At 36.1% G+C, this 27,238-nt stretch overlaps 4 protein-coding genes across 6 annotated transcripts; 3 read left to right on the top strand and 1 right to left on the bottom strand.

The window, feature by feature from the left end:
* Positions 1 to 4,210: 4,210 nt before the first annotated feature.
* Positions 4,211 to 8,054, bottom strand: LOC103994156 (transcription and mRNA export factor ENY2). Its single transcript, XM_009414477.3, has 5 exons — positions 8,007 to 8,054; positions 7,826 to 7,913; positions 7,535 to 7,629; positions 5,556 to 5,632; positions 4,211 to 4,485 (listed from the first exon to the last, which is right to left on the bottom strand). Coding segments are annotated over exons 1-5 (336 nt in total). The 5' UTR covers positions 8,009 to 8,054; the 3' UTR covers positions 4,211 to 4,411.
* Positions 8,055 to 10,495: 2,441 nt separating this feature from the next.
* On the top strand, positions 10,496 to 18,109 carry LOC135618514 (UPF0235 protein At5g63440). Of its 3 annotated transcripts, XM_065119409.1 has the most exons (8): positions 10,527 to 10,660; positions 11,178 to 11,252; positions 12,243 to 12,343; positions 13,135 to 13,288; positions 15,227 to 15,323; positions 16,791 to 16,879; positions 17,047 to 17,115; positions 17,507 to 18,109. In XM_065119409.1, the coding sequence occupies exons 2-8, from the start codon at positions 11,244 to 11,246 to the stop codon at positions 17,564 to 17,566; spliced, it is 579 nt and encodes a 192-aa protein (XP_064975481.1). In that variant the 5' UTR covers positions 10,527 to 10,660; positions 11,178 to 11,243; the 3' UTR covers positions 17,567 to 18,109. The 3 variants fall into 3 exon arrangements, with proteins under 3 accessions (XP_064975480.1, XP_064975482.1, XP_064975481.1); XM_065119408.1 differs by lacking the exon at positions 11,178 to 11,252 and having other exon boundaries at positions 10,496 to 10,660; positions 12,229 to 12,343; XM_065119410.1 differs by lacking the exon at positions 11,178 to 11,252 and having other exon boundaries at positions 10,526 to 10,660.
* A 1,290-nt stretch (positions 18,110 to 19,399) lies between these two features.
* LOC135618512 (probable arabinosyltransferase ARAD1) lies at positions 19,400 to 23,819 on the top strand. The gene is made up of 4 exons (XM_065119407.1): positions 19,400 to 19,964; positions 21,716 to 22,012; positions 22,124 to 22,219; positions 22,682 to 23,819. Exons 1-4 carry the CDS (start codon positions 19,464 to 19,466, stop codon positions 23,105 to 23,107), a joined length of 1,320 nt encoding a protein of 439 aa, XP_064975479.1. The 5' UTR covers positions 19,400 to 19,463; the 3' UTR covers positions 23,108 to 23,819.
* A 2,252-nt stretch (positions 23,820 to 26,071) lies between these two features.
* On the top strand, positions 26,072 to 26,830 carry LOC135619360 (uncharacterized). The gene is made up of 2 exons (XM_065121290.1): positions 26,072 to 26,550; positions 26,662 to 26,830. Exons 1-2 carry the CDS (start codon positions 26,072 to 26,074, stop codon positions 26,828 to 26,830), a joined length of 648 nt encoding a protein of 215 aa, XP_064977362.1.
* Positions 26,831 to 27,238: the final 408 nt, after the last annotated feature.

Below are 27,238 nucleotides of genomic sequence, written 5' to 3'. Positions count from 1 at the left end.
AACGCGAGATTACATACAATAATAAATTGATTGATAATAAGGTTTAAGTTATTATCTTTTCGTATTATTGGTAGAAGAATATCTTCTGTGTCCCTGGTTTTTTATTATTTTTTAATTATATTATTTGGGTTGACAAGAATTTAGTTGGGATTAATCCTTAAAAAACAAACTTTATATAATATATATATATATATATATATATATATATATATATATATATATGCGAGCTTCAAAAGATTGTTTTTTATTAGGAAATGACTTATAACCTCAATGAACTAAAAAAATCCTACTATAATTTTTGAAGGATAAATAGTAATCCTAAACCTTGTTGTCGATAATCAAAAATTTTAATGGCTAAGATGGTTGATTGACTAATTTAATTTGATTCTCTTAACATTAAAACAAACACAGAACCTTCAAACTTAAAAAAAAAAAAATTAATTTATCCATATTTCAGAAAACTTCCACCTTATTTTCCATATTTTATAATAAGCACGCAAAGATCATTTAGTTATTGAATTCCAAATTTTAATTTTATTTTTTTAGAAAAATATATATATCAAATTATAAATTTCATATAGTAAGCTAAAATCTCATTTATCTTGCTAACATGTATTTTTGTGGGGAAGTACTTGCAAAAGTCAACGTATTATGCAAAATTAAATTCTGTTTCATAAGTCATACAATTTATGGGTATTGATAAGACACATTTTGGTAACATATCCTTTGATAACACCGGTAGGGATTTAAGAGACCATCATATGTTGGCTTGAGATACTCAGGACAGTGTTATTGGGTACAAAGCTACCTCGAGAAACTCGGGATAGCATCGTCGAGTACGAAGCCGCCCTAGAAAGCTCGGGACGACACCACGTGGCATCGTCCCGCACTATACGGTCGACTCCCAGGTATAAATGTCGATTGTCCGACCAATGTCGAGGGGCTAAACACATTCGACTCACTTTTATTCCGCTCAATTCTAACTTGAGCTTCGGAGAGGTAAGATCGGAAAAAACTTTTCTCGACCTTGACCTGAGTGTAGGAGCTAGCGATGCAATAGCATACAACAACTCTCACGACCCATCCCGACCCGACGTCCGTCTCACTCACGAAAGTTTTCACATGAGCACCCTTGGACATCCGAAACTAGACCGAGTTGTGCTGACTCCTCAACCACGACATAAAGGTGTACTAACATGTAGTCACAAATTCTTTTTTATTTTCCCTTGATGCACCTGTTATTCATATGCCAACATTTAGTCATTTACGATCATCGGGCAATAATAAGAATTGAGTGTTGGTATGTGAATGACTAAATATCTACGCAAAAATTAGAAGAAAAAAAAAAGAAACTCTAAATAAAAGCTTTTCTTTTACCCTCTCCAATGGAACGACAACATCGTTCTTTAAAACGTCAAAGAAGCAAACCATGGTTCAACACATCTTCCTGTTGTAATATAAGTATAGTAGGTCAGAAGTGTCATCCCATTTCTGTTGTAGTTCGAGCAGCAGTGTTGGGCAAACTTGGTGTCAGGAAGGGTGCTGCCCCATGCAGGAGGAGGAGGAAGAGGAGGAGATTGCAAGTGTCCCTTGTTGTGGCAAGTTTGATAAAGCTGAACATAAGAAAGATTCTCCACTTGGCATCATCAGCCTCCTCCTCTGTGCATGCAGTCCGCAGCAACTCTGACAGTTGTGTGTAATTTATTTTATCGTTTCTCTCTTGTATTTTCTTTCTCCTCTTGCCTTCTTACTTACCCATCTGTGTGTCTTCACCAAAATCCATCAAAGCATACACACTGTTTGCCAACTGATACAGATGGTTTGGAATTCAGGATTGATTTCTTGCAGTCATGACAATAATTTCATTTGATATGAAAGACAAAACTGTATATTGATAGAAGCCTTGGGAGTCGACTGGTTTGAATTGATGTTATTAATATTAATAATACTGCTGCTTTTGTGTGATCTACTCTTACAATCCTTTGTGACAGGGGGAATATAGTCAAGATGAAGCCGGCAATGGCCAGAGTCACCTGTTTGAGTGGATCTTGGAATGTTTAAGAAGATGAAGTTGGCAGTGGCACTGAAACGTGTTTCAATGGATTTAAAGGTTATGGGGGTGGGCATGGCACCCATTCCATGGCATCATATGTTAACAACCTGGCTTGATTATAGTCCTGCTATAAGACATTGAGATGCACTCTGTATTTTGCTGAAACTATTGATGAAAAAAAAGATGATTGTCAAAGTTATTATGTTAAAAAGGGGTCTTATATCCCTTGATATGATCATCATATATTTTTTTTTGTACTTGTTATGATTTGACATATCTAGATTTCTTAATTTATAGAATTGATTTGATTATGACTTTTCATCCAGTTATGATGTACACAGAATGAGTAGGACTAAAACACCAAGTTTCTTTCTCATCTTCCTCTTTTCAGCCTTACAATGATGAGGAACCATTTTTTTTTTTTTTTTGCTTGGTCACTCTGCTCTAGCATTGATTGACCTATAAGTTCCTTTTCTTGGGCTGGTGAGTAAGCAATTCACATCATAAGTCTCAAGTCATATCTAATGGGGATTATTTTGGGTACTATAATTTGACTTTTCTTTTTTTTTTTTCTTCTTGGAATGAAGGTTTTGATGCAGCATGAGTGCATTCAATCTCAAAATGTCATAACAACTGTTATTTCAACAATAATTCAAACCAATACATGCCAAAGAGGGTCCAATTCAGTCTTTCATGAGCTCTTATCAGTCCATTAAAGGCTTCAGCATGAAGTTTGTGAGCTGATTTGATCAAAGAATTTCTGATTAATACTCCTCTTTAAATTTCCATATATTAACTAAAGAGCATGCTTTAGTTTAACAAACTATACCATCAAGTTACAATTAACTTTATAAGGGAATCTGAAGTTTAGTTCCTTGCAAGAATTACAAGTTGTTAATGACAACAAAGTGCCACAAATGATCCTTTAGTTAACATTGTATCATTTGGAAGACTGCGACTTAGTAATGCTTTCAAGTACATATTTGTTGGCATACTTTGCAGATTGTTCTTTTGTCCACCTTAATGTTAGGATATGACAAAATATGAGAATATTAAAGATAATAGCGACTGACTCGCTGCTGCATGGCATTAATTAACATCATTTTGAGGATGAAGCCTCACCAAACTTTTCGGATGCATTAAGAACAGCGTCCAGATTAAATCGCCATGCCAAGTTGTCTCTCCGACCTTCTACTACCTGAAAGTGATATTTATTTATGATGGCTTATAACATATTGATAAATCTCGGATCAGACATCTCGATCGGATCACACAAAAAAATAAAAAAATAAAAAAAATAAAATAGAGAACAAGATTCTCGACACACTTAATGAAACTATTTAATCTTTTTGTATTATATCTCTTATATTCCTTATCATCCTCTTTCTATGTTATATTTTTTTAATATTATTTGTATAATTTATATTTTTCACGTAATATAGAGTTGGATCGGTTGATCCACTTACCAACCAATGACCCACTAACCAAAAGACTTTAACCAATGACCAAGATATACTTATGACTTTTAATGCATATGAACACAGCAGACAACCCAACCCAACCCAACCCAAAGCCAGATAATGATGAAGAGACATAGATAATTATGACGTTTAAATTTGATTGTGATGGCTTCGACTCGTTGTCGTCCATTAGAATAAATTGATAATGACTCTATTATCGAGATAAGTGATTAATATTGATTTCTCTAAATAATTTTGATTAAAATAGAAATATTGCCTCGTGCAAGGCTCAATGATAAGACAACCTGAAAGGCTAACTAGTTGGAAAAGAAACAAGAAACAAAAACAAAAAGATCTTAAAGACCTTGCTTGTTTCATGCATAAGATGAGTTCTTTAGAGCTTTGGACAATGTGTTTCATAAATCCTGCGTGAGTCTGACGGAGACCAGAATCAATGATATTTTTAATATTTCCACTCTCTCCTTTTTTCATTTTAAAGTTACTGACTAAATTTGTTTCTTTATTCGTTTGGCCCCTTATCTTTCTCGATCCTCAAGTTTAGCATATCTATTTACACACTCATATAGTATCCACTACTTACTGTAAGTTACTACTTATTTAGAACTTTAATTTAAATAGAAACTTATTATGACACAAAAGTAATGTTAATCTCTAGCTAATTAACATTTTCCACCCATTTCAACTCCACAGTAAACATTTTATAGATAATGGGACCCCGTAATATTCTGAAAGACTAACAGTTACAAGCCATGTATGAGTCGCGATAACTAACAAACCTGTAGGTTCGACACACTTCAAGTTTCATAGATTACAGGAGTGGCAATCTCATCTGATAGAACTACTTCAACCTATCAGCATATATCCAGTCCAAAGCAAATCAAAGTGGAACTGAGGTCAGGAAAGATCGGATTCGCTGCAACAGTTCAGCCTTCACCGAGTCTGGCACCGATGCTGCATCACAGGCACAGCCAAATTTGTATAAGCATAAAAGGAACGCATTTAAATGTCTTATGAGGGGTGAGCTGTGAGCTGACCACTTTGCTACCAGATTAACAGAGCAACTCACCCAGACATCAAGCAAAGTAGTCGCTGTTCTTTGTTAGAATAAAGTTATCATCACAGTTATACAAAACAGCATAGAGCATGCTCAACAAGGTTATCGTGTGAACCAACTTTTTAAAGCTGCTTATAGACAGCATGCACGCACCCAATGGATAGAATTTGAAGTATAAAGAAAATAATGCCATAAATGAATAATTCAACAAGGTAACTCCTAAAGAAACCAATTGGATATTTGCTAAAGAAGATCTGATTTCACTGAACCGTGTATATTCAGCAAGGCAAAGTTTAAAGGCTTGGAAAAAAAAACGTGTAAACATGACTACTGATTGTACCAAATCACTTATATAATGAATTCATTAAGCCTTCTAAAGAAGAAGAATGTGAAATTATAATATCGCATAGTGGTCATGACCAAAGTTGAAGAGGGTACAGCGGTTGTAGTACCATATTAGAAGCTTGATTAATAAGCACAGATATTTGTTACTGGATCACAACATTCTTTACAGGTACATAATAAAATATATCTATTTTTAGCACAACAAGAAAACCAACCATGCTACATTTTACAGGATATAACAATCCATAAAAAGCAACTAGACAAACCGAAGACTTTATAATGAAGGATGATTTCCCCATTTCAAACTCCACAATCAATCAGCAAATTGGCTTTTCATTAATTTATGAATGCATGACAGTCTAACAAAAACAAATTTGTTGTCTGCTAAGTAACAAAAGCTAACTTAAAATTAATTTTCTCTTATGAAATAAAAAAGAATAATACAGATGGATACATGATTTTTTTTGGGTTCATTGATCAAAAGATCTCAAGGCAGAAATTGCATTCCTGGCTCAGACCTTGAAGCGCACAAGCTTTAGAAGAATAACCACCAGATAAGACAAGGTTGTACATGGAGAACCTTTAACTAAATGACAAAAAAATTCCTCGTAGAAATGCTCACCTCTGCCTTTCGGGGTGATTACATGTACAAGGTCATCAACTGTGACATTATTTCTTCCTTTTTTCCTAGCATATGCCCTTGGAGAAAGACAAGTATCAACTTTTTGTATCATTTATAACAAACAGACGTAGACGTAAATTCTGAGAAATATAGATACAGATTGCAAATGCATCCATGCATGACAGATCCATATATAGTTAAACAAATAAGCTAAATGGATAAGAGGCCACATGGCAAAAAATGATGACCAGATGGCTGAAATGTGGCTGCTATGTTGCTGTCTTTCTTCCTTTGCTCCTAAATTACAGCATTTAGATATATGGTTCATAAATATACTAATTGTAATCTTACACACTTAATCATTGGTTATAAAAATAAGTTTTTTTTTTCTTTAAAAACACAAACTCGTCTGACATATACTCATACTATGAGCACAAAATATGCTACAGTTATTGTACTTCATTTTTTCGATAGTGATGTTGGTCTTTTTCCTAGTCATTTTTTGTGCACATTTAATATTTGCCTGCCAACATGGCCACACAGCTCTCATGTGGGACCTTGGCTGTCTGCTTGAAAGTGCTATTTTAGAATAATGAAACAACAATGCACATGGACGGCCACATGTAGAAAAAAACCTAATCTAAAATAGTTAAACTGGTTAGAGAACATTCTAATGTCACCTAGTAAGATCTGCCCATGCTCTGGCACCAAGTTGACAAAGCAGCTAGTGTGGTTAATTTAGGGATCAATCAGAAGCTTCCAGAGCACACACAACATTTTGGAAAAATATCTCATGTTTCATTATGTGCTAAGAAATTCAATTTCTCTTGTGGAAAACACAGGTTGAGGTAACATTTTCTGCCATAGAAGCCCACACATTCATGTAGAAACATATGATGTTTCACGATGGCTACACAATCAATTTAAAGACAACGAAGATCGTGTATAAACAGACATTTACGTTTAGCTATTTAAAGTAGCTAACCATGTAATTTTCACAAAGTGAGAACATTTGAAAGGAAAATGTGAAATTTTGGAATTAGGATCAAAGTAATGTTATACATTCAAGACTACGTGAATGCTCGATACCTTCTGCAAAAAGACTGAAATCAATCTGAAATACATGTTTAAATATTTTTCATCTGTATCTTACATGTAACAAGAAATAGCTAAAAAAAAAAGTAAATAAAAAAAAGTTCAACCCTTTCTGGGTCGTTTAACCTAATCCCGTCTAAGCTTGAAGATAACAAAGATCCTCTCTTTGCACCATTCAGCAAGGACCCCTTGCTTAAAGACCTCCTCAGTCACTGTTTTACATTCTTATATGTCACCACTGGTTTTCAGGACTATTTTATCCAGTATAGTTCCAACTCATGCACACTTCCCATATGCTCGTCTCCAGACCAAGCCCAGCATGCTGCTGCAGACCCTCTTGTTCTTCAATTATATGTTACTTTAATTAAGTCTCCAAAGGAACAATGCCCATGAGAATGACATAAAAGCACCCATGCGAGATGATAATACTAGGGTAGACAAGGGGACCAAGGGAATAAACCACTAGGGTGAGTCCACAGACTTTCTTCAAGACTGTATGTAGACTAACTAAAATAAACTTCTAGTTCAAATATATGATTTTTTTTTTATATATAATCCTAGGTACAGATAGTTCTTGTTCTTCCAACATCGTTTATGTACATTACATCCTTGACTCTAATAAGAAAAGTAAAAGGTGTATGACATTCTTCCATCACAAAAGAGCAAAGTAAAGGATATGAAACAAACATGTGTAACAATAGATGACCGTAGGCACCTCAGAGTCGACACAATAGCAAACAGAGCATGCTAAGGAATTTGTACCTAAAGATGCCCTACCAGACGAAGAGTATTGAAGTCACCGTTGTTTATAAGCTATATGTTTTCTGAAGAAGCACTTAATTCTACATATCAGATATGCCAACAAAGGAAAAGAGAGTTCAAACCTGCAGAGGGCTTTCATCTCATCCCTCCATCCACACTCGATCAGCCGTTCTCTCAGAAGCTCCATCAATTTCTCCTTCTCCCCACTCTCTATCAACTTAGAGAAAACCAAACCAGCTGATCAATAATCCCAAATTTCTACAAATAACTCCTAGTCATCCCGATAGAAGAGCAAAAAGCACCACCTAAAACTCTAAAACCTCGATTTCTTTTCCATCCTTTCCTTCGCCTCTCTATTTGCTCGAAGGATTATAGTGCGATTCATCAGAGATAGGGAGTAAATAACACGATACCTTGATATTGATCATCTCCTGAAGGGTGAGTTCCTTCTCGGGCTCCTCATCGGGATCGGGCGTCGGAGGGCGATTGATCGAAGCCCTCCTGTTGGTCACGAGGAAAACACAAACCAAGAAAGCAAATCAGCAGAGAAAAAACCCGAAGACAGAGAGAAACATCGCAGTTGAAACAGCTTACATTGCCCTATGTGCTATGTTGTCTCCCTTCCGCTCCTTTAAATCTCGATTCAGCCAAGCCCTATTTATAGGCGGGATCAGAGGTATACTCACCCGCGGATAAGTTTAATAGCACGCGTGTGGTCGAACCGGTCGCCCGCCCACTTGGTTCGACCCCACCACATATTCGACCGGATTGCGGCCGGCCGAAATTGGAGATTCGGGTTATCTGTGATAGATAAATATTATGATGATTTCACTCTGGTATGGCATTTTCTTCTGTGGTGACTTGAAATTGATGGATTCTTAAATCTCTATCATTCCGAGGTATGAAAATAATATATATTTGTTGTTCCTGACATTTTTTCGTTTAGTATCCATTTAGAAATTCTTGATTATCCATCTATTGTTAACTTAAAATAATATAAATACAACAAATAGACTTTATCAAATATTTTGCAATGTATATATATATAATTATTTGAATTTGTGTGATAGTGGGATTGATAGACAAAATCAAAAGATAAAAAATAATATTATAATCACTTTATAAAATATTTTTGAAATGATAATCCTTCGACATGTTCGTTAAGTATAGGAAATTGAAAGATGAAAATAAGTATTGAAAAAATAATAAAGTTATCAAAATAAGTGAGGCGATGCCCTATACTTAAAACCTAATTAGAGACTATACCAAAATGTTTGTGTAAATACATCATAGCCAATATTTCGTAACTAGTACAAAAATATACGTAAGATAAAAGATTAGCTAGCACTACTATAGATGATATTTTTAAAATTCTAATAAGCAATGAGTGGTAAATATAATATCCAAATAAATTATTACTTTAAATATCTAATAAAAAAAATATTTAATCTATATAGGGTCTTTCTTTGATGCAATGGTCTAAAGATATCACATTAGACAAAATCTAATCGAGCGTATGAATACTATAAATGTCAAGACTATTTTTCTCTTTTGATCATTAAAAGAGTCTATTCTCTAAAAAATCCGAGTCATAAGCTACTCAAGGGTAACTACCTTAGGAAATAAGAAAGAAGAACATCAATATATAATTTTGCTTTAGAGAACAATCTTGATAAGAAAGGGATATACTCTTCTAGCTTTAGATACGTGAGAGAATAGAGCCAATAAGATCATGGATAGTAGAACTCTAAGAAATCTAACAAGTAGAAATCCAATGAGCATGTTAACAAGATCTAAAATAGAATGCTTAGCTCATTAGAGCAACCTACAAAGAAAATATTGGATTTATGTAGATATACAAAAAGCCCAAAATATTCCGCAAACTTAGTGAGAATATTATGTATAGCAGCTGAAGATATATTAATATAGAGAAAATAAATAGGTCATCCGTAAAAACTAGGTAAGTGACCAAAGGATTATATGTTTTGTGTAAGTTTATCTTCAAACTCATGCTGGGAGCTTCATTTTTAATTTGATAGCTATGCATACTCTCATGGCAAAGGATAATATTTCTTCCGATAACCACTACAACTTTGAATTGTCTTATCATGCATTTTCTCATCATACATAAACTAACCTTCTGAATTAAGGATAGATATAATATCATTTATATTATGTTGATTGATCATGAAAATAAGAATTATCAATTACCCAAAGTAAGCCATAGATGTCTCAGAATAATTTTTTCTTCTTCCAATAACCACTACAACTTACCCTAGAAGCTACTCGATACGATGGGTAGACTCATCAAAGGATCATTTTTGAATAGCATAAAGTTTTGCTTTGATAGAGGAAAGTAAAGAAGAATTGTTCTTGAGAAACTTACATGACCATATGTTTAGTATTGCTTTAACTATTTTAACTTTTGAACAAGGATAAATATATCAGTGCAAAACTACCCACTTTGGTTAGCAAGAGAAGCATGTCAAACTTCTTCAATTACCTTGTAAAAATTAACATAATTAGTCTAGTAAATATATATTAATCTTTACAGATGTAAGAAGTAAGAGAGTGGATATTTAAATCAAATAAAAAATTGATAGTTGCTTGCTTAGAAGGCATATTAAGGACTTATTATTTTTATACAATAATTTGAAGGTTAGCAAATATCAAATTTTGACTATCATTCATCTTCGCTTTAAAATCATCGCTCACATCAATACTAACGAGAACCCCGAATCTATTAAAAGTTATTATTTTGAGACTATCCGTCGTAGTAATAAGTAGCTATTTGGCTAGTCAGAAAAGTGAAAATATTTTTTCAATGATAAAAAAGTATAATATTATGTAGAAGTTATTAGCTTCTTAAGAATTTATTTAGTATATGAAACATATTTTCTGTAATTCCTAAAGACATATATAAAAATATTATAATACAAACATTCGATCCACTTTCAATTCAATCATAATAGTCTTTAATATTATTAAAAGAAAAAAAAAATTAAAGAGTCAACGCCTCGGCCCGGTTCTCTATTGCCTCGGCCCGGTTCGATCCTTTAAAGCCTCTCCCACCGCTCGCTCGTCTCCCTTTGCCTTTTGTCACAGAGAGAGAGAGAGAGAGAGAAGACGAAGAATGCCGAAGCGGACGACGCACACGTACTCGAGCGAGGACGCGGCGCCGGACGGGCCCAACTCCGATCTCTTCGTTTATTACTGCAAGCACTGCAGTTCCCACGTCCTCATCACTGGTCCGCTCTTTCCCTTCCTCGCTCGCTCTCTTTTCCTAGGGTTTCCGATCCTCATCGCCCTTGACCACTCATTTTAGTTCCAAGATTCTGGGTTCTGCTTCTAAATCGATGACTCCCACTAAGAGAGCTTATTCTCGTTGAACGAAGTGGAAAATGGATGAGTTTCGCATATTTTGTTCCCTAAAGAAGTTCTATTTTTCTTGATAAACGATGTCGAAAATGGATGGTGAAGAAGAAATTAAGAGTGTGGATAATTATGTTCCTCTCTAACGTATTAAATTTGTTGACAATTCGTGATGTTTTGATGTACAATTTCTTGTGTTCAACTTGAAATTCTATTGGAAAACATGGGCTCTCGGTTTTGAAGGCAAGTGATTCTTTTGAATGTCTTGATGCTTGTAGCATTCCATATTTCGGATTCTTATCACTTTTTGTTGCTGTCTCCTATTTCATGCTAAGACATTTTTACATCCATTTCATGCTACAAGTGATTAAGTACTTTACATATTTTGTATAGGCTGACTTGGCCCTTGAAGCAAGATATCTTCGGCTTGCTGGGCTCTTGACATACTTTTCCTTTGGCATGCATGAGGTAAAAATGAGTGTGCTGAATGATTTGGAGTTTGAGGGGCAGACCAGTGCATTTGCACACTAGTTTGGCTTTATTGGAAGTATGTGTACTTTGAGAAAAAGCTTGTTTGTCCAAAGCTAAAAATAGATATGGCTTTGTAACTATTTTTAGCTTATTATATATACAGAAATTTATATTGGGGGATTGGGCATGGATCCAAAGTTTGTTGGTAGCTTGGTTATCTTTGTCAAAAAGTAAGAGAACAACATATCACATCCTCTAATCTTGTAATTTCTTCAGAGAGCTTTTGTCTACTTAAAGAATCACTCAGTAATTTCATTCTTCTTTGTTTCTCTGAAGGGGTGATGGGTACATGTTGACACTTTTGTTTGATTAATGTGGTGACTTTACTAGTTCTTTGTTTACAGTATGTTGCCAATTTACCTATGAATAACTCTTAGATGACTGTTGTCCAGAGCCCATGTGCTTTGTAAAAATGTTTCTGTCTCCCTAGGTACTGTAACTTCAAAGCATATTAAGGTCAAAAAAAGAGGCACACAAAACTTATCTTTGCATCATATTTGTTTTAAACCTAACTGGAGTTTTATACATCTATTGCTAAATTACTAGCAATGAGAAGTTTAGACGACATAAAAGTCCATTTAAAGTAGTAGGAATATTGCATGACTTTTGTGTTTTTATTAGTTTAAGGTCATTTTAGCAACAAGCAATCATCTACAATTCCCTTGGCATTGGAATGGTCAAAAGAAAATAAATTTGACACGAATGTATAAAATTATAATCTGTATATCTAAGGTGCTCCATGTTTCCTGTATCTAAAACCGATTTCAGCTGTCGAATTTCTTGTTTGTCCCATTCTCAAATCCACCTGTTGTTAAAACTTAAAATATCATAGAAAATTGTCCCTTCTTTTTTTGCAGTTTCCCATTAGATCAAATTGTTGGTAGTCTTCTATATTGATGTGTTTGTTATAAAGATACTCAATTGCAGAAAATGCCAAAGCGCAAGACTGACAAAGCACACGTGCTGGATAAGACAAAACATCTTGCTAGGCTCAATGTTAAGGAGGCAGGAAAAATTCTTCTAAAACGGTACTTTGATTTCTGTGTCTTTTAACGATTATTATTCTATCTCATAGTTCTTACTGGTCTGTATTTTTACTGGGATGATACTTTTGTGTGCATATCTTAAACTTGCTTATAATTGAGAAATCTAGACTAAGCTACCACTTTAATGGAGTACAGACTATTTCAGTGGGTTAGCTTCACAATGAAGTTGTCAACAGAAACCAGAAAAGTTAGACCTATGAATGTATCCAAAAGGGGCTAACAACAGTATATTTATATATCATGAATACTAAATGAAAATCTGAAGTGTCTTGCACGACACATATATAACTTTGATTGAGGACCTATTATCTACTGGTTTTCCCATGATGTATGTGCTTTCTGCAGTCTTAATTTATCAACTTTACTTTTCACACTAATTAAAATCTTAAGTAGAATATTAAAATTTTAAGCTTAACATTGCTTGCATAGATTTGGCTTTTTGCAAATGTATCAATAGTGGTATAGCTTTGAAGTTTGAAATTCGAAGTGTGAGGCATCTATATCATTTACTTCTTATGCCAGTCCACTTATTTTTTATTTTTTGTTAATGTTTCATAAATTTGATCCCCCTACAGAATGGAACGCTTCTCATTGTAGTGATTGGGTTCATTTTTATTCTCTTCCCCTTGGTTATAAGTTTTGGTGGCTTCCTATTCTCTTGGCGAGTATAATATTTCTGTGACTTGCTTCTGCTGGTCAATACCTGAAACTCTGGTTTTTTTTTTTTATATGGATGATCATGAGCTTATGGAGCATATGGATCTTCATTGCAGTGGTGAAGGAAAATTAGAAAAGCAATTTCGCATGAGCTGTACTGGTTGTGAACTTTTTGTCTGTTACCGCTCAGAAGAAACTTTGGAGCATGCCACTTTCATTTATATTGTTGACGGTGCTCTGAGCTCAGTTGCTGCAGAAACAAACCCACAGGCAAGTTTTTAGTTACCTTGTTATGACATATTTATTCCTACCACTAGTAATGGTTCTTTTATTTTTTATTTTTGTCCTTACAATATATGTCAGTTTTATTTCTCTGGCTATCTTGCTCTGTATGTCATATTATTGGAGTATATAAATGTGATGCCATTAGTGAAATCCTAGAATATTGTTCAATATGACAAGTTTTTAAGTTTTGGATGGGTCTAGAATGGATGGTTACAGCCACGGTTGATCTTGAACTTCAATATCTTGGTCAGCTACAGCAAATTTTACTGTTTGGACAACAATGATGTTTTTTGACGAAATATACTGTTCACTGCATCACATAATCAGGCCTTGAGAGTTATGAATGGATGGGGCTTCCTTGTGAATCTCCAAAATATAAGAATGTGCTACTGATGCGGGTGATTTTGACATTGGGAAAATCCAGACCACATCCAACAATGTTTTGGGGCTAGATTTGCTGATTTTGAGTATCTCAAGCTTTATTTGGCACTTCTTATGAACTTTTTTGATCTTTTGGTGATTTTGTGAATGTCTTGTCATTTTTTATTCTATCTAGTACCCATATAAACTGTTTAATATAATGATCATAACATAATCTGAAATTATGAGTGCTTATGTTCATTCAAAGACATGATCTGTACAGATAGTGAATAAACACCTAAAAGTATACCTTTGAATCTTTGACCTAAATCTGTATAATATCAGCCTTATGGAGTCTAATATCACTTGTTATAAGTCGAATACCATCATTTTCTGAAGTATTCAAACTAGTGCGTTCATTTGGCAACCTGAACATAACAGAATCATTTGTCCACTTATCAATCTGGTTAATGTATGACATTGGTTCAGCTTAATTTAATCCAGGCAAGCCTATTTCCTGGAATTTAATTTTAGATTTTATTTAAATTTTCATGAAATAATTATTCATTAATGGAAGAAATGAAAAAAAAAACAAAGGCCAAAGAAAGTTCAAACTGCTAGATAGAAAAAATCTTTATTAATATTCTTCTAGCCACGAAAAAAAGTTCTTTGCTGGATGATTTTTGAAATTTCTCAAACTCTAGCAGTGCTTTGGTCTAAAAGATTTTCTCCAACCTGTCACTAACCTGTTCGTTGGGAGGGTGGATCTGATTAAATTTTGAACCTACTTGTTATGATGCGTAGCTCCATATTTGCATAATTCAGCTTGATATAATCATTTGAATTTTTGGTTGCTGAACGTTCTGTTTTTTTCTTCATCCTATGCGGTTTGTTTTTTATTTTGTTTGCTGCACATATGCAGAATAAATTTGTCTACTGCATTTTGTGCCATTTAGTTTATAATCTTGAATTAGGCATGGATATTCAACTCATCTTTTTTTTTTTGGCGAAGATTAAGCTCATCTTTATCTTGAAGTGTTTATGTACGTGATAAGTCTGCTAAGAAACTAGGAACTTAACTTATATATAGTAGTGTCTTCTTAAGTGAGTGTTACACTGTTGATTTGCAAAATTAACATACTTATTTCCATACCTGGTTTTGCTTTTTAATATTGTAGTCTGATTCCTTATCTGTCAAAAAAATTATAATTTTCTTTACAACCTTGAAACTGTTTTGTTTCTTTGTAGCAAATCTTTCGCCTTTTTCAATTTTCATTCTGTACGTCTTTATACTGTAGTTCTTTAGGTGAATCCAGAACTCGAATTTAGTTTGACTTTCATGTCATGTTTGATTTTACATCTGATGGAGGCTATATTGTTACTTTGTGTTCAGAGAAGTGTCCTTTTGGTAGTTATGACATTGCATGCTTGTTTCATTTTTTATTAAAGATAAATTTACTGTCTCTGAGATCATTGTGAATAATTTGCATGAAGCAACACAATGTTTTAGTTTTCATCATCCTTTTGTAACAGCATTTTTCCACATAAACAAAATAATTGCAGGATGCTCCTGTTCCCCCTTGCATATCCCAATTGGAGGGTGGTCTTGTTCAAGTTGCAATAGAAGTAGAAGACCGTGCTCAACGTTCAGCAATAACAAGTAAATATCTTGTTTGCGTATTTGTCTATGTTGTCGATGCAGCATATAGTTAATTGTCATTGAGGTTAACTATTATTTGATCTTGGGCATGATCTCTGTTATTTTCTGTATTTTGAGTTGTATTAGTGTCACAAATTTGCAGTCCCACGACTAGAGAGATGATTCCTCTTAAGCAAAAGAAGAATGATCTTTTGGCGCTTTTGATGTGGAGCACCTATTTAAGCACCACCCATGTGAAACAAATTTTGACCAACTTATTGTGGCCTAAAGAGGGATATGGATGTCATGGGCAAGCATCAATAATTTAGACTAAATTGAGAGATATTTTAGTGTCAATAACCTATTTGTGCAGGTAAAAGTCACTGAGGCAGGCCCCACATCTGTTGGTGGAGAACCTTTTAGACTTCCATCAAGTTGATGCTTCCTCCTTATATAATTCTCTTCATCTTTGTCTATCCTCTTCTATTTTACCTCTTTTCTCCTTCTTGGTCCTTCAAACCTGTTGGTATCATAGTAATGACAGTATGTTTTTTAATTTTCTGCTGAAATTTGAGGTATTTTCAGTCCATTAAACAGGTATACCCTATGATCTGGAGTACCAAATTCCATTTTTTCATTGATGGGATGCCCAAAACTGAGGGGTTTAAAGGTAAGCTATTTTGAAACCATAAGATCTATAATAGTATTAAGGTTTGATTCCATCATCTGCTTCCTTAATGTCTACATTCATTGAACCCTTTTCCATTATCCTCTTCCCTATGGTCACAACAGTATAATTTCTTCTAGTGGCTTAATATCTTGCTGGTGTGTTTTCAACCTCCACATAGGGCTTTTGATAAACAGAGGGAAAAGAAGTCGTACAACTCAATGATTATTAAAAATGTTGACATTAAATTTTAAAAGAATTGAAAGAAGAAATGCATCTTGCCAAGAATACTAAGTCTTTCTTCTCTATCCAAATTGATCTTTAGTTGATGTAATTTACTATAGACGGATTCAAATTCCAGTCAATACCATGCATACCAACTGCTATGCAGCATTTCTTTTTTATTGATTTTTTGTGATATGGGGCATTATTGGTTGGTGTACCACCTGGTGTACCATTACTCTTCTGATCCTTAGATTCATAGAACCAATTTGAGATTTAAATCTTTGCTACTGGTGTCTAGTAAACTGCCCAGGGTTGCTTCTTATCCATGATATCCTGACTGCAGTTGGATGATGTAAAATATAACATGGTTACTGGCTGTCAGAGGGGGATAATGTGTCAGGACTTGAACCCACATGTATTTGTATACTGTACTCTAATTTTCTGCTTTTGCTTCTCTATGCTATATATTTAGAACCTGCTCTTGCATTGGATTACCAAAAAGCTTTCCATATCCAAAATCTTGTCCTCATTGAACATGTTCCATAACTTTCAGAGTAAGTCCCAACTCATGTTGAACTACTAATATTTTTCATCAGGAGTTAATGCTGATGATGTTCGAGTTACTGTAGCTGCTCCAGCTGCCAGAGGAGAAGCTAATAGTGAGCTGTTAGAATTCATGGGCAAGGTTGGCTTTTCTATGCTTCATTTTCTCATTCACATACGAACAAACACACGTGTGCAGTATACCTTGGAATGCTTAAATATCATCAGATGATCTTATTGGCCTAACTTTTCTTATAAAGATTTCTGTTATTTGAAATACAATTCATTCCTGAGTTGCTTCCTGAACAGGTGTTGGGCTTAAGATTGAGTCAAATGACCCTTCAGAGAGGTTGGAACAATAAATCAAAGCTTCTCATTGTAAGTTATAACTTTCTTGATGTCTGCTGCTACTTTCAGCGAATCATATTGTGAGCTTTAAATATGCAGGAAGAATCTCATTAACCATCTTGTATAAAATTTCTAATAACAAAGACCTTTTGGAATACCAGAGTACATGTAATCGGACCATTTGGTTGCTTGCAACTGGAGCTGTCAGATGTCTACTCATTTATTAGTAGATCAGATATAAAGGTGGCGGTCATTTCCATTTCTAGGCGATTTGACTTGTGATTTAAAATGCCACACGTCTCACTTGAATAAAAGAATTGCAAGTCAATTTTTGTTGAATTGTGCAAACATGCATCAAACTTAGAACTTGAGTCATAAAGCTCATGTGGTGCATATTCTAACAGTTTGCAGCTTATTTCAGATTGAGGACTTATCGGCAAGACAAGTCTATGAGAAGCTTCTCGAAGCTGTGCAGCCTTGAAGCAGCTGATCAGAATGAAGCAGACACCACTTTTACTGGATGAAAAATCTAATTGTGATTGCAGCTGCTGGTGGATAATTGCTTTTTAAAACCTGATCAAGTATCATAATTGCAAATCTTGTTGCATGCCGTTGCCAGTTCATCGTCATATTGTCTCCCTGTCTGTAAGAATATCGAAGCAAGCTGAGGTGGTGCTTAATGCATTGGTTGGAAGACTTTGCTATTTTATATCAGACATACAGGTTAAGTCCCAAGTTGACTGCCAAATCTGGAAGCCCAGATATGTTATGAATAAACCGAGCATTGTTTTGTTGGACTGTGAAGCAGTGTTGACATTTTCAGCACACCAAAGGTTAAGTATTCTGTGATGATATTGTATCGAGAGCATGTTTGATTGGGCTTCTGACATATATTACATGGAAGTCTAGCTAACAAAGCTTGCCTAAAATTTGGAGTTCTGGGTGGCTGGTTTTTGTTTACAGAGTTATAATCTAGCTTGTATGAGGTTATCAAAGTTTTACAAAATTGTCTTCATTTCCTTGATTCTTGATCTGCCAACATAATTTGAACTTCTCGTAATTTGGAGTTCTGGGTGGCTGGTTTTTGTTTACAGAGTTATAATCTAGCTTGTATGAGGTTATCAAAGTTTCACAAAATTGTCTTCATTTCCTTGATTCTTGATCTGCCAACATAATTTGAACGTCTCATAACATTGATGTATCTAGCTGAGTGGTTGATGGCAATGTTTCCTCGAATGGAGCACTTCTTTACTCTTTTGACAGCTACTGATATGTGGTCAACTCGGGCTTTTATTAAATCATCTTGTAATACTCTGTTAGATCCTCTTAAACATCATTTTCTAACGTTAAGCGAATTAGTGTTTAAATGTCTTATAATTGGGTTATTTTTTTTATAAGTTTTAGTTTATTTTATGATGATCTAATAATTCAAAATATTATATTTTGATATATTTTTTTTCTCATATACCGTTTAAAAATATAAACATATGAAATTTATATTAATATGTTTTGAGTTTTCCACCGAAGCCCAGCTAGATCGAATCAATCAAATTGGTTTGATGTTAACCCAAACTGATTACAATGTTTTTTGAATATTATTATAGTGTTTTTTTTGTTTCAATTGAACATGTTATAATGTTTTTATATAGGGTTATAGTGATTTTAATTACTGAAATAAAAACTTTATAATCCTACTGAAAAAGGGTATAACCTAGCCTTAATTAATTTAAATTTATAAAAAATTATGAGACATTATCTAATTATAATGTTCAACGATAAAAAAAATACTATAAACCAAAATAATTCTATTAAAAAATATTGTGTAATACTCCACTGCTCTAACCCAAATTGGATTTTGATGAAAAATCACTTTCTTAAAGGTATTTTATTTTTCCAGAAAAGAAGGAATCCTTTTTGAAAAATATAAAAGTGAGATATATATATATTATCAATTGAGATTTCAAGTCCTAAACCCTTATTAAATATGGAAAGTAGGGTTTTTAAGCACAAAAAGAAATGATTTATTTGCTGAATCTAAAATTATTTTAAAAATAACTTATAATAAATACGATTTTAGTAAGTAGGCGGCAAAATGATCCGTAAATAAAATTATTGTGAATTATTCGAAATTATCGACCGTTGAACACTTACCATCAGCGTGTCTCCTCTCAGACAGACAGTCTCGGCAATTTACTTTTGTTTTCTTGGCGATTTGTTGCAGTTATTTTGCTTCCGGCAACAAAAACACTCGTGCAATGACAACAAGCAAGCAATTTGGACATCGTGTCCCGTCGCACGCTATAATCATGCCACATGCTCACGTTAATGCAGCTCCCCCCAATTCGCCCATCCACGGACCTCGAACGAGGGGATCTCCCATGGCGAACACCAAAGCCATCGCCTCCGTCGCCGCACTCCTCTTCCTTCTCGTCTCCTTCTCCGTCTTCTTTTCCTCCGACCTCCGATCTCCCTTCTCCTCCTTTTCCCTCCCATCCTCTGCCTCCCTCCGTCCCCGCTGCTCCGACATCGGAGGCGGGGCCCGGCCGCCTCCTCTTAGGGTCTTCATGTACGACCTGCCGCGCCGCTTCAACCTCGGGATGCTCGGTCGCGGCGCTCATCGGGAGGTGCCTGCGGCGGAGGGAGTCGGCGGGTTCCCGCCGTGGCCCAAGACCTCCGGGCTCAAGAAGCAGCACAGCGTGGAGTACTGGATGATGGTGTCGCTAATGCCTGGCGGGAGCGGGGAGGGGGCCGAGGCGGTTAGGGTTCTTGATGGGGAGGAGGCGGACGTCTTCTTCGTGCCCTTCTTCTCGTCGCTTAGTTTCAATACCCATGGGCATAACATGACTGATCCGGATACTGAGATTGATCGCCAGCTGCAGGTAAAGCTTCGGTTTTTTGTGTCTTCCAATTTTGCTTGAGATTCATCGGACTCCTAGTGGTTGTTACGTTATTTTTGTTCAATCTTTGATAGTTGGGTAAAGTACAAACGAGTATCTATCGGGAACCGACTTAAATTTATTTTATATTAGCCTTCCTTTTCTTTTCCAATTAGAATCTTCGTCTTCACGTTACTTGATTTTCAAGGAACCTACTAAAGTTCTGAACGTTAAGAACAGGACACTTGACACTTACGGAATTTAAATGAAGCTTGGAATTTTAATAATGTTAGAACCAACGTTTCAAATATGGGTTTCCGATGGACCGGTATTTTATCATTCGAATAAAGGGCCAGTTGCGGATCATATAGTCTGATACTTGTCGGTATCAGTTTCTTACTTCTTATTTTACTGGCATTCGATGTTATGCTGCCTCAGACACTGGTACCATACTGATTTAGTGGATTATAGAAACAGTGACAGACTGAGATTTAAAACCTTAGTTAAAACCCTTCCAAGAATAGTCTGTTAGATTTGTGATTTACTGAAGTCCTACCTTTTACATCAGGAGGTTTCGTTAATGAGATTGGAAATTACCAAAGTGTTTAGCTCTAGCCTTCAATCCCAAAGGAGTTCCTTCTAGTGACAGTTTGTTGGTCACAGTAATTTGGAACTGGAATTGGTTCCTATGCTGCTAATTTCTATTGGCATTTTTGGGTTTAGGTTTACATTGTCCTAAGCAAGGTTGTGTTTGGTTTAGTTGCTGAAATTTTTTTGGGCCATTGGATAATACCATTAGTGTAAATTGAGGATAAGTTTATCTGGTGTAATATGATTACACGACTGTAAAAGTTAAATCATATAATTAATATTTATGATAAAATGTGATTTGGAACTAAGTTGTAGTATTGAGACATCTGGTTTTGTGTTGTATGTGACTATGGCAATGCTAGGAACTACGAAGCATGTAGAAAGCTCCTTGCAGAGCTTCAAGCTTTATCATTTTGATAGTTTGAACATTTTCTTCAAGCCTTATCGTTTCAAAAGACTCAACGCTCAACACACCTTTAAGATGCCTGTTGCAAACTAAGCACTTATGGATGCCCTTGAACTTTTCCATTATAGGCTTATTGTTCAGAATATGTGGTTAGGATCCAAAGTCTATCTGTGCCTTAATTTGAAGAAACTGTAACTGATACATTTTGATGGTTCAAGTCAAATTTGTCTTTGGGAACTTGCATGATATTAACATTAGTGATGATATTTTGAAAAACAGAAGCATTGAGCCTTGTTTTATCTTATGGAACGTGAGCTCAGTAGTCTAATTGATGAATGTTTAAACAATATTTAAGTCAGCTGTGTAATTTTGAGATTTGACCTTTTTACCTGTTTCCTGCAGTATGCCTCATACACAGCAATGCTAATGAGAAGGTAGAAAATGTTAGGTAATTAATATGCTATTATTTTGATGTTTTGAATTCTCTTTTCAATATTCTTTATGAATCAGAATTTCGTTAGCCGGCAGGTACAAACAAAAGCTTAATTGCTTATGACTTGTTTTTCATTCATAATTCTTTGATCCAGATGAGCCGATATTTTCATCCTAAGTTTTCATATAGATGATATTAGTGTTATTGGAAAAGAAAATAGAAGCCTATATCAATTCCATATACTGCTTGATTTTCTGTCATTATCATAGTACTATTCCTTGGAAAAGAAATTCTTGTAATCTCCTATATGATTTTTGTATGCAGATTGACCTCCTGGATATTTTAAGGAAATCCAAATATTGGGAACGCTCTGCGGGTCGTGACCATGTAATCCCCATGCATCACCCAAATGCTTTCAGATTTCTGCGGGATCAGGTGAATGCATCCATTCTTGTGGTGGCAGATTTTGGGCGATATCCCAGGAATTTAGCTTTCCTTGGGAAAGATGTTGTTGGACCTTATGTGCATGTCGTGGATTCTTATCTGGAAGACGATCCTCCTGATCCATTTGAAACCCGTCCTACTCTACTTTTCTTTCGAGGAAGAACAGTTAGGAAGGATGTAAGTCTTATTATTATTTTCAGATTGCATCAGTTTCAGTGTGCCTCTACTGACTAAGTTCTTTAGCCCTTTATGTTTGTTTATCATTAAATTTTCTTGCAATTTGTACAGGAAGGAATTGTTCGTTCCAAACTAGCAAAGATTTTGAAAGAATATGATGATGTGCTGTATGAAGATAGCTTTGCCACTGGCGAAGGCATAAAAGCAGTAAGCTGCAGACTTTGTTATATCTTCTTTGGTAACTACATTTGGACTGTTAATTCACCTTAGTTGTTAGTCCTCAATCTAGTTAGGCTGGTAAGCTCCTGATGTATGAGGGTATTTATTCTGTTACAGTGTAATTCTGATTTGTGTATGAAGTATATATTATAGAAAAAATGATTTGGTCCTTTCTTATTGTAAATACTTGTTAGATTTTTATCTCTGCCCATATCCTGTTACTAAGATTAAGCTGTAGTTTGTATTCATGGCATGTTTGCACTTTTATTAGAACTTTTATTTGGTTCTCATGTGAAAAACTGTTGGTAGCATATCTTGTTCACCTTATATGCTTTTCCTAGCAAAAATATATCTATGATCATTGTTTTTGTAGTTTGATGGATTTCTGAAGTCTCTTATGTGTTTATTCCCAATAAATATATTTAACTTCTCTTGCTTCTGATATACCAGTCCTCGCAAGGCATGCGGTCATCCAAGTTTTGTCTGCACCCTGCTGGGGACACTCCTTCGTCATGCCGTCTGTTTGATGCCATCGTAAGTCACTGTGTCCCTGTAATTGTGAGTGACCGGATTGAGCTGCCCTTCGAGGATGAGATTGACTACAGTGAATTCTCCCTTTTCTTCTCTGCGGAAGAAGCCCTTCGGCCTGGCTACATGGTGGGTCAGCTCCGGCAGATCCAGAAAGAGAGGTGGATATTAATGTGGAGGAGGCTGAAGAATATCTCTCACCACTATGAGTTCCAATACCCAACTAGAGAGGAAGATGCTGTGAACATGATATGGCGGCAAATCCGGCATAAACTTCCCGCAGCCAATCTTGCAGTACATCGGAACAGGAGATTAAAAATCCCGGACTGGTGGAGTAAAAAACGATGACAGTCTACACTGGCTGGCGGAATTAAAAATTCTCAGCACTTGATGGGCCGAAGTATACATTGATTACATGTGTACATATATTGGTCCGTAATTTGCAATCCGTGATGATAAGCTTATGATATAGATTCCAACTGAGCTCTTCCAAGATGAGTGAACAATTTTTTCTCCCTTACTGTAACATCAGAATGGTTTTCTTCCCAGTTGTATTAAAGTGATCAAGAGCAGTTGAATAAACTGAAGCACTTTCAGATAGTGCCCCATATGTAGACAACAAGCAATCGGATAAATGAAAGGATATTTTTTTTCTTGTATAATTTACTATGCGAATTGATCTTCCAGGCAACGCCACAATCAGATGCAGGAAATTCGAAACTGTTTTACATGTCAGAAAGGGTTTACATAAGCCTTGTTATATTTAGAGGGTTCAAGGGGAGGTTCATAGGAGTAATACGAGAAGGCTTTTGCCGGAAGGTGATGCTTTGCTGCTTGTGAATGTTTTTAGTAGTAGAAGACTTTTTTTTTTATTAGAAAAGTAGAGCTGTAATAACAATTTGGTCGTCATTGGTTCAGACAGATTGTTTGGCTGTTTTTGCATGGAGTTCTTTTATTGGCTTAGTTAGTGGCAATGTGGCATTTTGCTAAAGTTGTAAGTCTAGGTGATGTTTGTCTCAGACATATAAATTGCTCTCAAGAATGTGACACACATTCTGAATCTCTTATTTCAACTTGATCTCTGCTGATAGATCAGATACTGAAGGCTTAAAAAATTATTTTGTGAATGAATGTTGGAAAGTTATGATTGCAAAAAGGGAAGAAGTGGTTATCTACTCACACTGAAGCTAAGATGATGTTATAATGGATGATCTCTGGTACAGACTGCAGGTTTCTTGATCTCATGAATGAGAAATGGCTCCCAAGTTCTTGCAGAGGATTCTCTTATTACAATGATCAAAGGTACCTCTTCACAACAAAGTACTCGTGATGAAAGGGGGGGGATGTCCAAGAACCTCAAGAATAGGTGTCAAAATTCTTCTCTTGGAGGTTGGTAATTAGCAAGAATAGATGCTGCCTCAAGAGAAACTACAGTTGGTTGCTGAGCTACCAAGATAGATCAGCCTTACATAAATTACTTTGCTAGTGAATATACAATGTTTATGAAGCACAAGTAGATACTTAGATTGACCAATGAAATGCAACCAAGTCAACTGCGAAGTTGACAAAGGAAAAAGAGATTTTAGTTGTCAAGATTGTATTCATTCCAACTAGTCATGTTTGAATTGAAGAAATTATATACGAAAATCGCTCGACTACATGTGATTATAGTGTTCATGGAGAACATCAAAATTGTATCATTGTCAGTCCGGATCATAAATCTAAATTTCAAGAACAACCAACTCTTGATTCTGAATCAAAACATACTGCAAGACAGATTATGTTAATGATTGAAACATCACTCAAGAGTCATTTCAGGTTAGAGTTGAAGCAAGAGAGAGATATTATCATCCATTGCGATATATTTTTGATCTTAGTAAGAATTCCATATATTATGCTCAAATCAAACATATTGATGTTCATTATTATTGGATCAGGAATGTGTTAGATATGAAACTAGTGAAATTTTTCATAAATCAAATAAAATTGATTTTATTTGATCAAATAAGGAATATATATATATATATATATATATATATATATATATATATATTCTCATCGTGTGGTTTATTGCGACCTTTAAAATTCTCTAGTGGAGGTCCGGGTCCCACGGGTCTCCCGCTGACGTGGGCCCCGCAGCGGATCTGCTACACGACGGTCGCCTACGGGCGACCCGCTACCGCAGCCGACGGTTGGAGATGGACAGACGAGCATGAGATCAGATCAACCAACTATTTTGTAAGATATGTATCTACAGAGTGATCTTGGATCCGATCCCCATGAGCAGAACCGGAAGCATCGCTCGGCCTCCCCCTCCCCTCTATCGCTCCCCCCTCTCCCATTTCGTTCCCTGTCGTCGAACGAAGAATGAGAAGTAGCGAAAAAGCTGTGATTTTTACCGTCCAACTCCTGATTCTGATCCTAAATCTGAAGGTTCGTACAATGGCAGTTTACCTCTCCCTCTCTCTCTCTCTCTCTCTCTTTCTCTCTTTCTCTCTCTTCTTCATGGATTCGCAGCACCTTTGATTATATCTGATCTTATTTTGCATGATGGAGAAACTTGCGTTTGCATGCTTATGTTTCCTAACGATTTGTTTGAAAGGCGATGAGGGTCGATAGAGATGTTGTTGTTGTTGTTTCCTGAGCAGCTAATTCGACAGAGATCGATTCTAAGATTGTTGTGGATCCTCAAGTCTTGGATTCTCCAATCAATTATTTCAGGATTGTTCTTGAGCAATATTTCATGATAATGATTTGAGGATTGAAGAAGCCCATTGTTTTCGATTTATCCCTTTTGCACTCCAAGATTATGTCGAAGACAAATAAATCTCCTTTGCTCATTCACCAACTCTTTTTGGTGTTGTCAACGTATGTTCTAAACATACTGTATTTATATTAGTCAAGCACGATATGATTCTTAATGGCATTGGAACTAACACATTGGAGATTTATGGCACATTATTTCCGCAATTGAATCTGTTAATTGACCTTTATCTTCTTATTTATTGCACATTATTTCTGCTATTGAATCTGTTAATTGACCTCATCTTATTCTTATTTCATGTCTTGCCAAGCGTACGTATGACCCAAGTATTTGAACTTGTGCAGAGAGAGTAGTGTGCTGTGCCGTAGAAATAGAAGGTCAGAGGGCGAAGCAAAAGAACATTCGACTGAGGAACCGAACATCGACATCACCGTCGCCGAGGATGATTAACACGCGCAGCCTACACTAGGAAAGAAACATCTTCCACCTCTTCTGATGAGTCATCATCGGAGGAGGAGTTCTTCCGGTCGGACCAAGCTGAATTCACCATGTCAACCCCACTGCCTGAACATGGAGACATCCCTCGAGGACAAGCAACTCAAGCTGGTGCAGCTACAAGTGCAAATGATTCTGTAAATCCTACTGACATCAGTTTACCTCAATCCGACATTCTCGAACCGAGGCAGTCTCCTCCGGTTCAGGTAATGGAGAAGTCAGATCCGGCCGACCCGAATCGAATTCCCTCCTCCATCTTCGAAAGATCCAAGTCAACGACTCCGATGGAGTGGAGTGTGGCCTCCAACGAGTCGTTGTTCAGCATCCATGTAGGGAACTCCAGCTTCTCCAAGGAGAATGTCGTCAGTCCGATGGCATCCTACTCGGTCCACGCGGAAAGTGGTGCGCTACAGGCCGCAGCGGAGGCAGCGAACGCCGAGGAACATGCTCACAAGGAGCGGCGTCCAGCTGAGCAAGCAGCATTGCCCCCCAGCTTATCTCGCAGCTCAGCTGAATCCTTTGCGTTTCCAATGTACGATCTCTTCTCATGCACTTCAATTCGTCCTTCTTGACACTACGCTGCACATGAAGCTGTGAAATTGGAATTAGATTTGGGTGATCAAACTAAAGAATGTTGAGACAGATTGACAGGTGAAAGGAAAAGTGGTTCGTTCAAGGGGGAACCTGGACACCCACTGCAGCCAGACAAGGCAGAGCAGCTCCCGCTGCAGACCGGAACACCAAAAGAAGCTCCGGCTGCAGGAGAATCCAGATGGTTCTCATGCTTTTCTTGTTGCACATCTTGCTGTTGAGAGGAGGGTAAGAAGAAGCATAGCAGGTCTCATTCAAAAGCCTTGCGATTTGTAATGCAGTCCCTTTGCCCCCCCCCCCCACAACTCCTTCAGGTTTCTTCTCATCCTACGAAGGGAGATTTTGCAGCATCGGTTCATAGTCATCGACGTCTCTAACGAGAACAAATTTGATCTACTGACGTACGAACGAGTGTCTTCGGCCTCATAGAACTTGGAAGAAAGTTCACGTGAAGACGGATGAAATGAGGCTTTGACTCTGTTTGCATCTCGTCCTTTTGATGATCGATGTTAATGTTAGGATATGCATTGATCTTATTATTATTATTATTGTATCTATGTTCTTCTATATGTGTGAACAGTACAATGTATGGTGTCTTATCCTAAAGGAGGCTAAAAACCATTACAAAT

The sequence above is a fragment of the Musa acuminata genome, chromosome BXJ2-8 (assembly GCF_036884655.1).
Source record: "Musa acuminata AAA Group cultivar baxijiao chromosome BXJ2-8, Cavendish_Baxijiao_AAA, whole genome shotgun sequence".
Taxonomy (NCBI): domain Eukaryota; kingdom Viridiplantae; phylum Streptophyta; class Magnoliopsida; order Zingiberales; family Musaceae; genus Musa; species Musa acuminata.
The sequence above is the reverse complement of the archived record's forward strand: the minus strand, read 5'-3'. Positions and strand labels throughout refer to the sequence as shown.

What these genes read in the sequence shown, in the direction of transcription:
- LOC135618514 (XM_065119408.1), top strand. Translation starts at nt 10,546, where the DNA reads ATGCCGAAGCGGACGACGCACACGTACTCGAGCGAGGACGCGGCGCCG. An exon ending in GGAAAAATTCTTCTAAAACG is followed by an intron (nt 12,344 to 13,134) that starts GTACTTTGATTT and finishes TCTTCATTGCAG; the next exon opens with TGGTGAAGGAAAATTAGAAA. An exon ending in TGTTAGAATTCATGGGCAAG is followed by an intron (nt 16,880 to 17,046) that starts GTTGGCTTTTCT and finishes CTTCCTGAACAG; the next exon opens with GTGTTGGGCTTAAGATTGAG.
- LOC135618512 (XM_065119407.1), top strand. Translation starts at nt 19,464, where the DNA reads ATGGCGAACACCAAAGCCATCGCCTCCGTCGCCGCACTCCTCTTCCTT. An exon ending in GAAGAACAGTTAGGAAGGAT is followed by an intron (nt 22,013 to 22,123) that starts GTAAGTCTTATT and finishes CAATTTGTACAG; the next exon opens with GAAGGAATTGTTCGTTCCAA. An exon ending in CTGGCGAAGGCATAAAAGCA is followed by an intron (nt 22,220 to 22,681) that starts GTAAGCTGCAGA and finishes CTGATATACCAG; the next exon opens with TCCTCGCAAGGCATGCGGTC.
- LOC135619360 (XM_065121290.1), top strand. Translation starts at nt 26,072, where the DNA reads ATGTCAACCCCACTGCCTGAACATGGAGACATCCCTCGAGGACAAGCA. An exon ending in GAATCCTTTGCGTTTCCAAT is followed by an intron (nt 26,551 to 26,661) that starts GTACGATCTCTT and finishes ATGTTGAGACAG; the next exon opens with ATTGACAGGTGAAAGGAAAA.
- LOC103994156 (XM_009414477.3), bottom strand. An exon ending in GAGATGAAAGCCCTCTGCAG is followed by an intron (nt 5,633 to 7,534) that starts GTTTGAACTCTC and finishes TCTTTCTCCAAG; the next exon opens with GGCATATGCTAGGAAAAAAG. An exon ending in AATCACCCCGAAAGGCAGAG is followed by an intron (nt 4,486 to 5,555) that starts GTGAGCATTTCT and finishes CCTGTGATGCAG; the next exon opens with CATCGGTGCCAGACTCGGTG.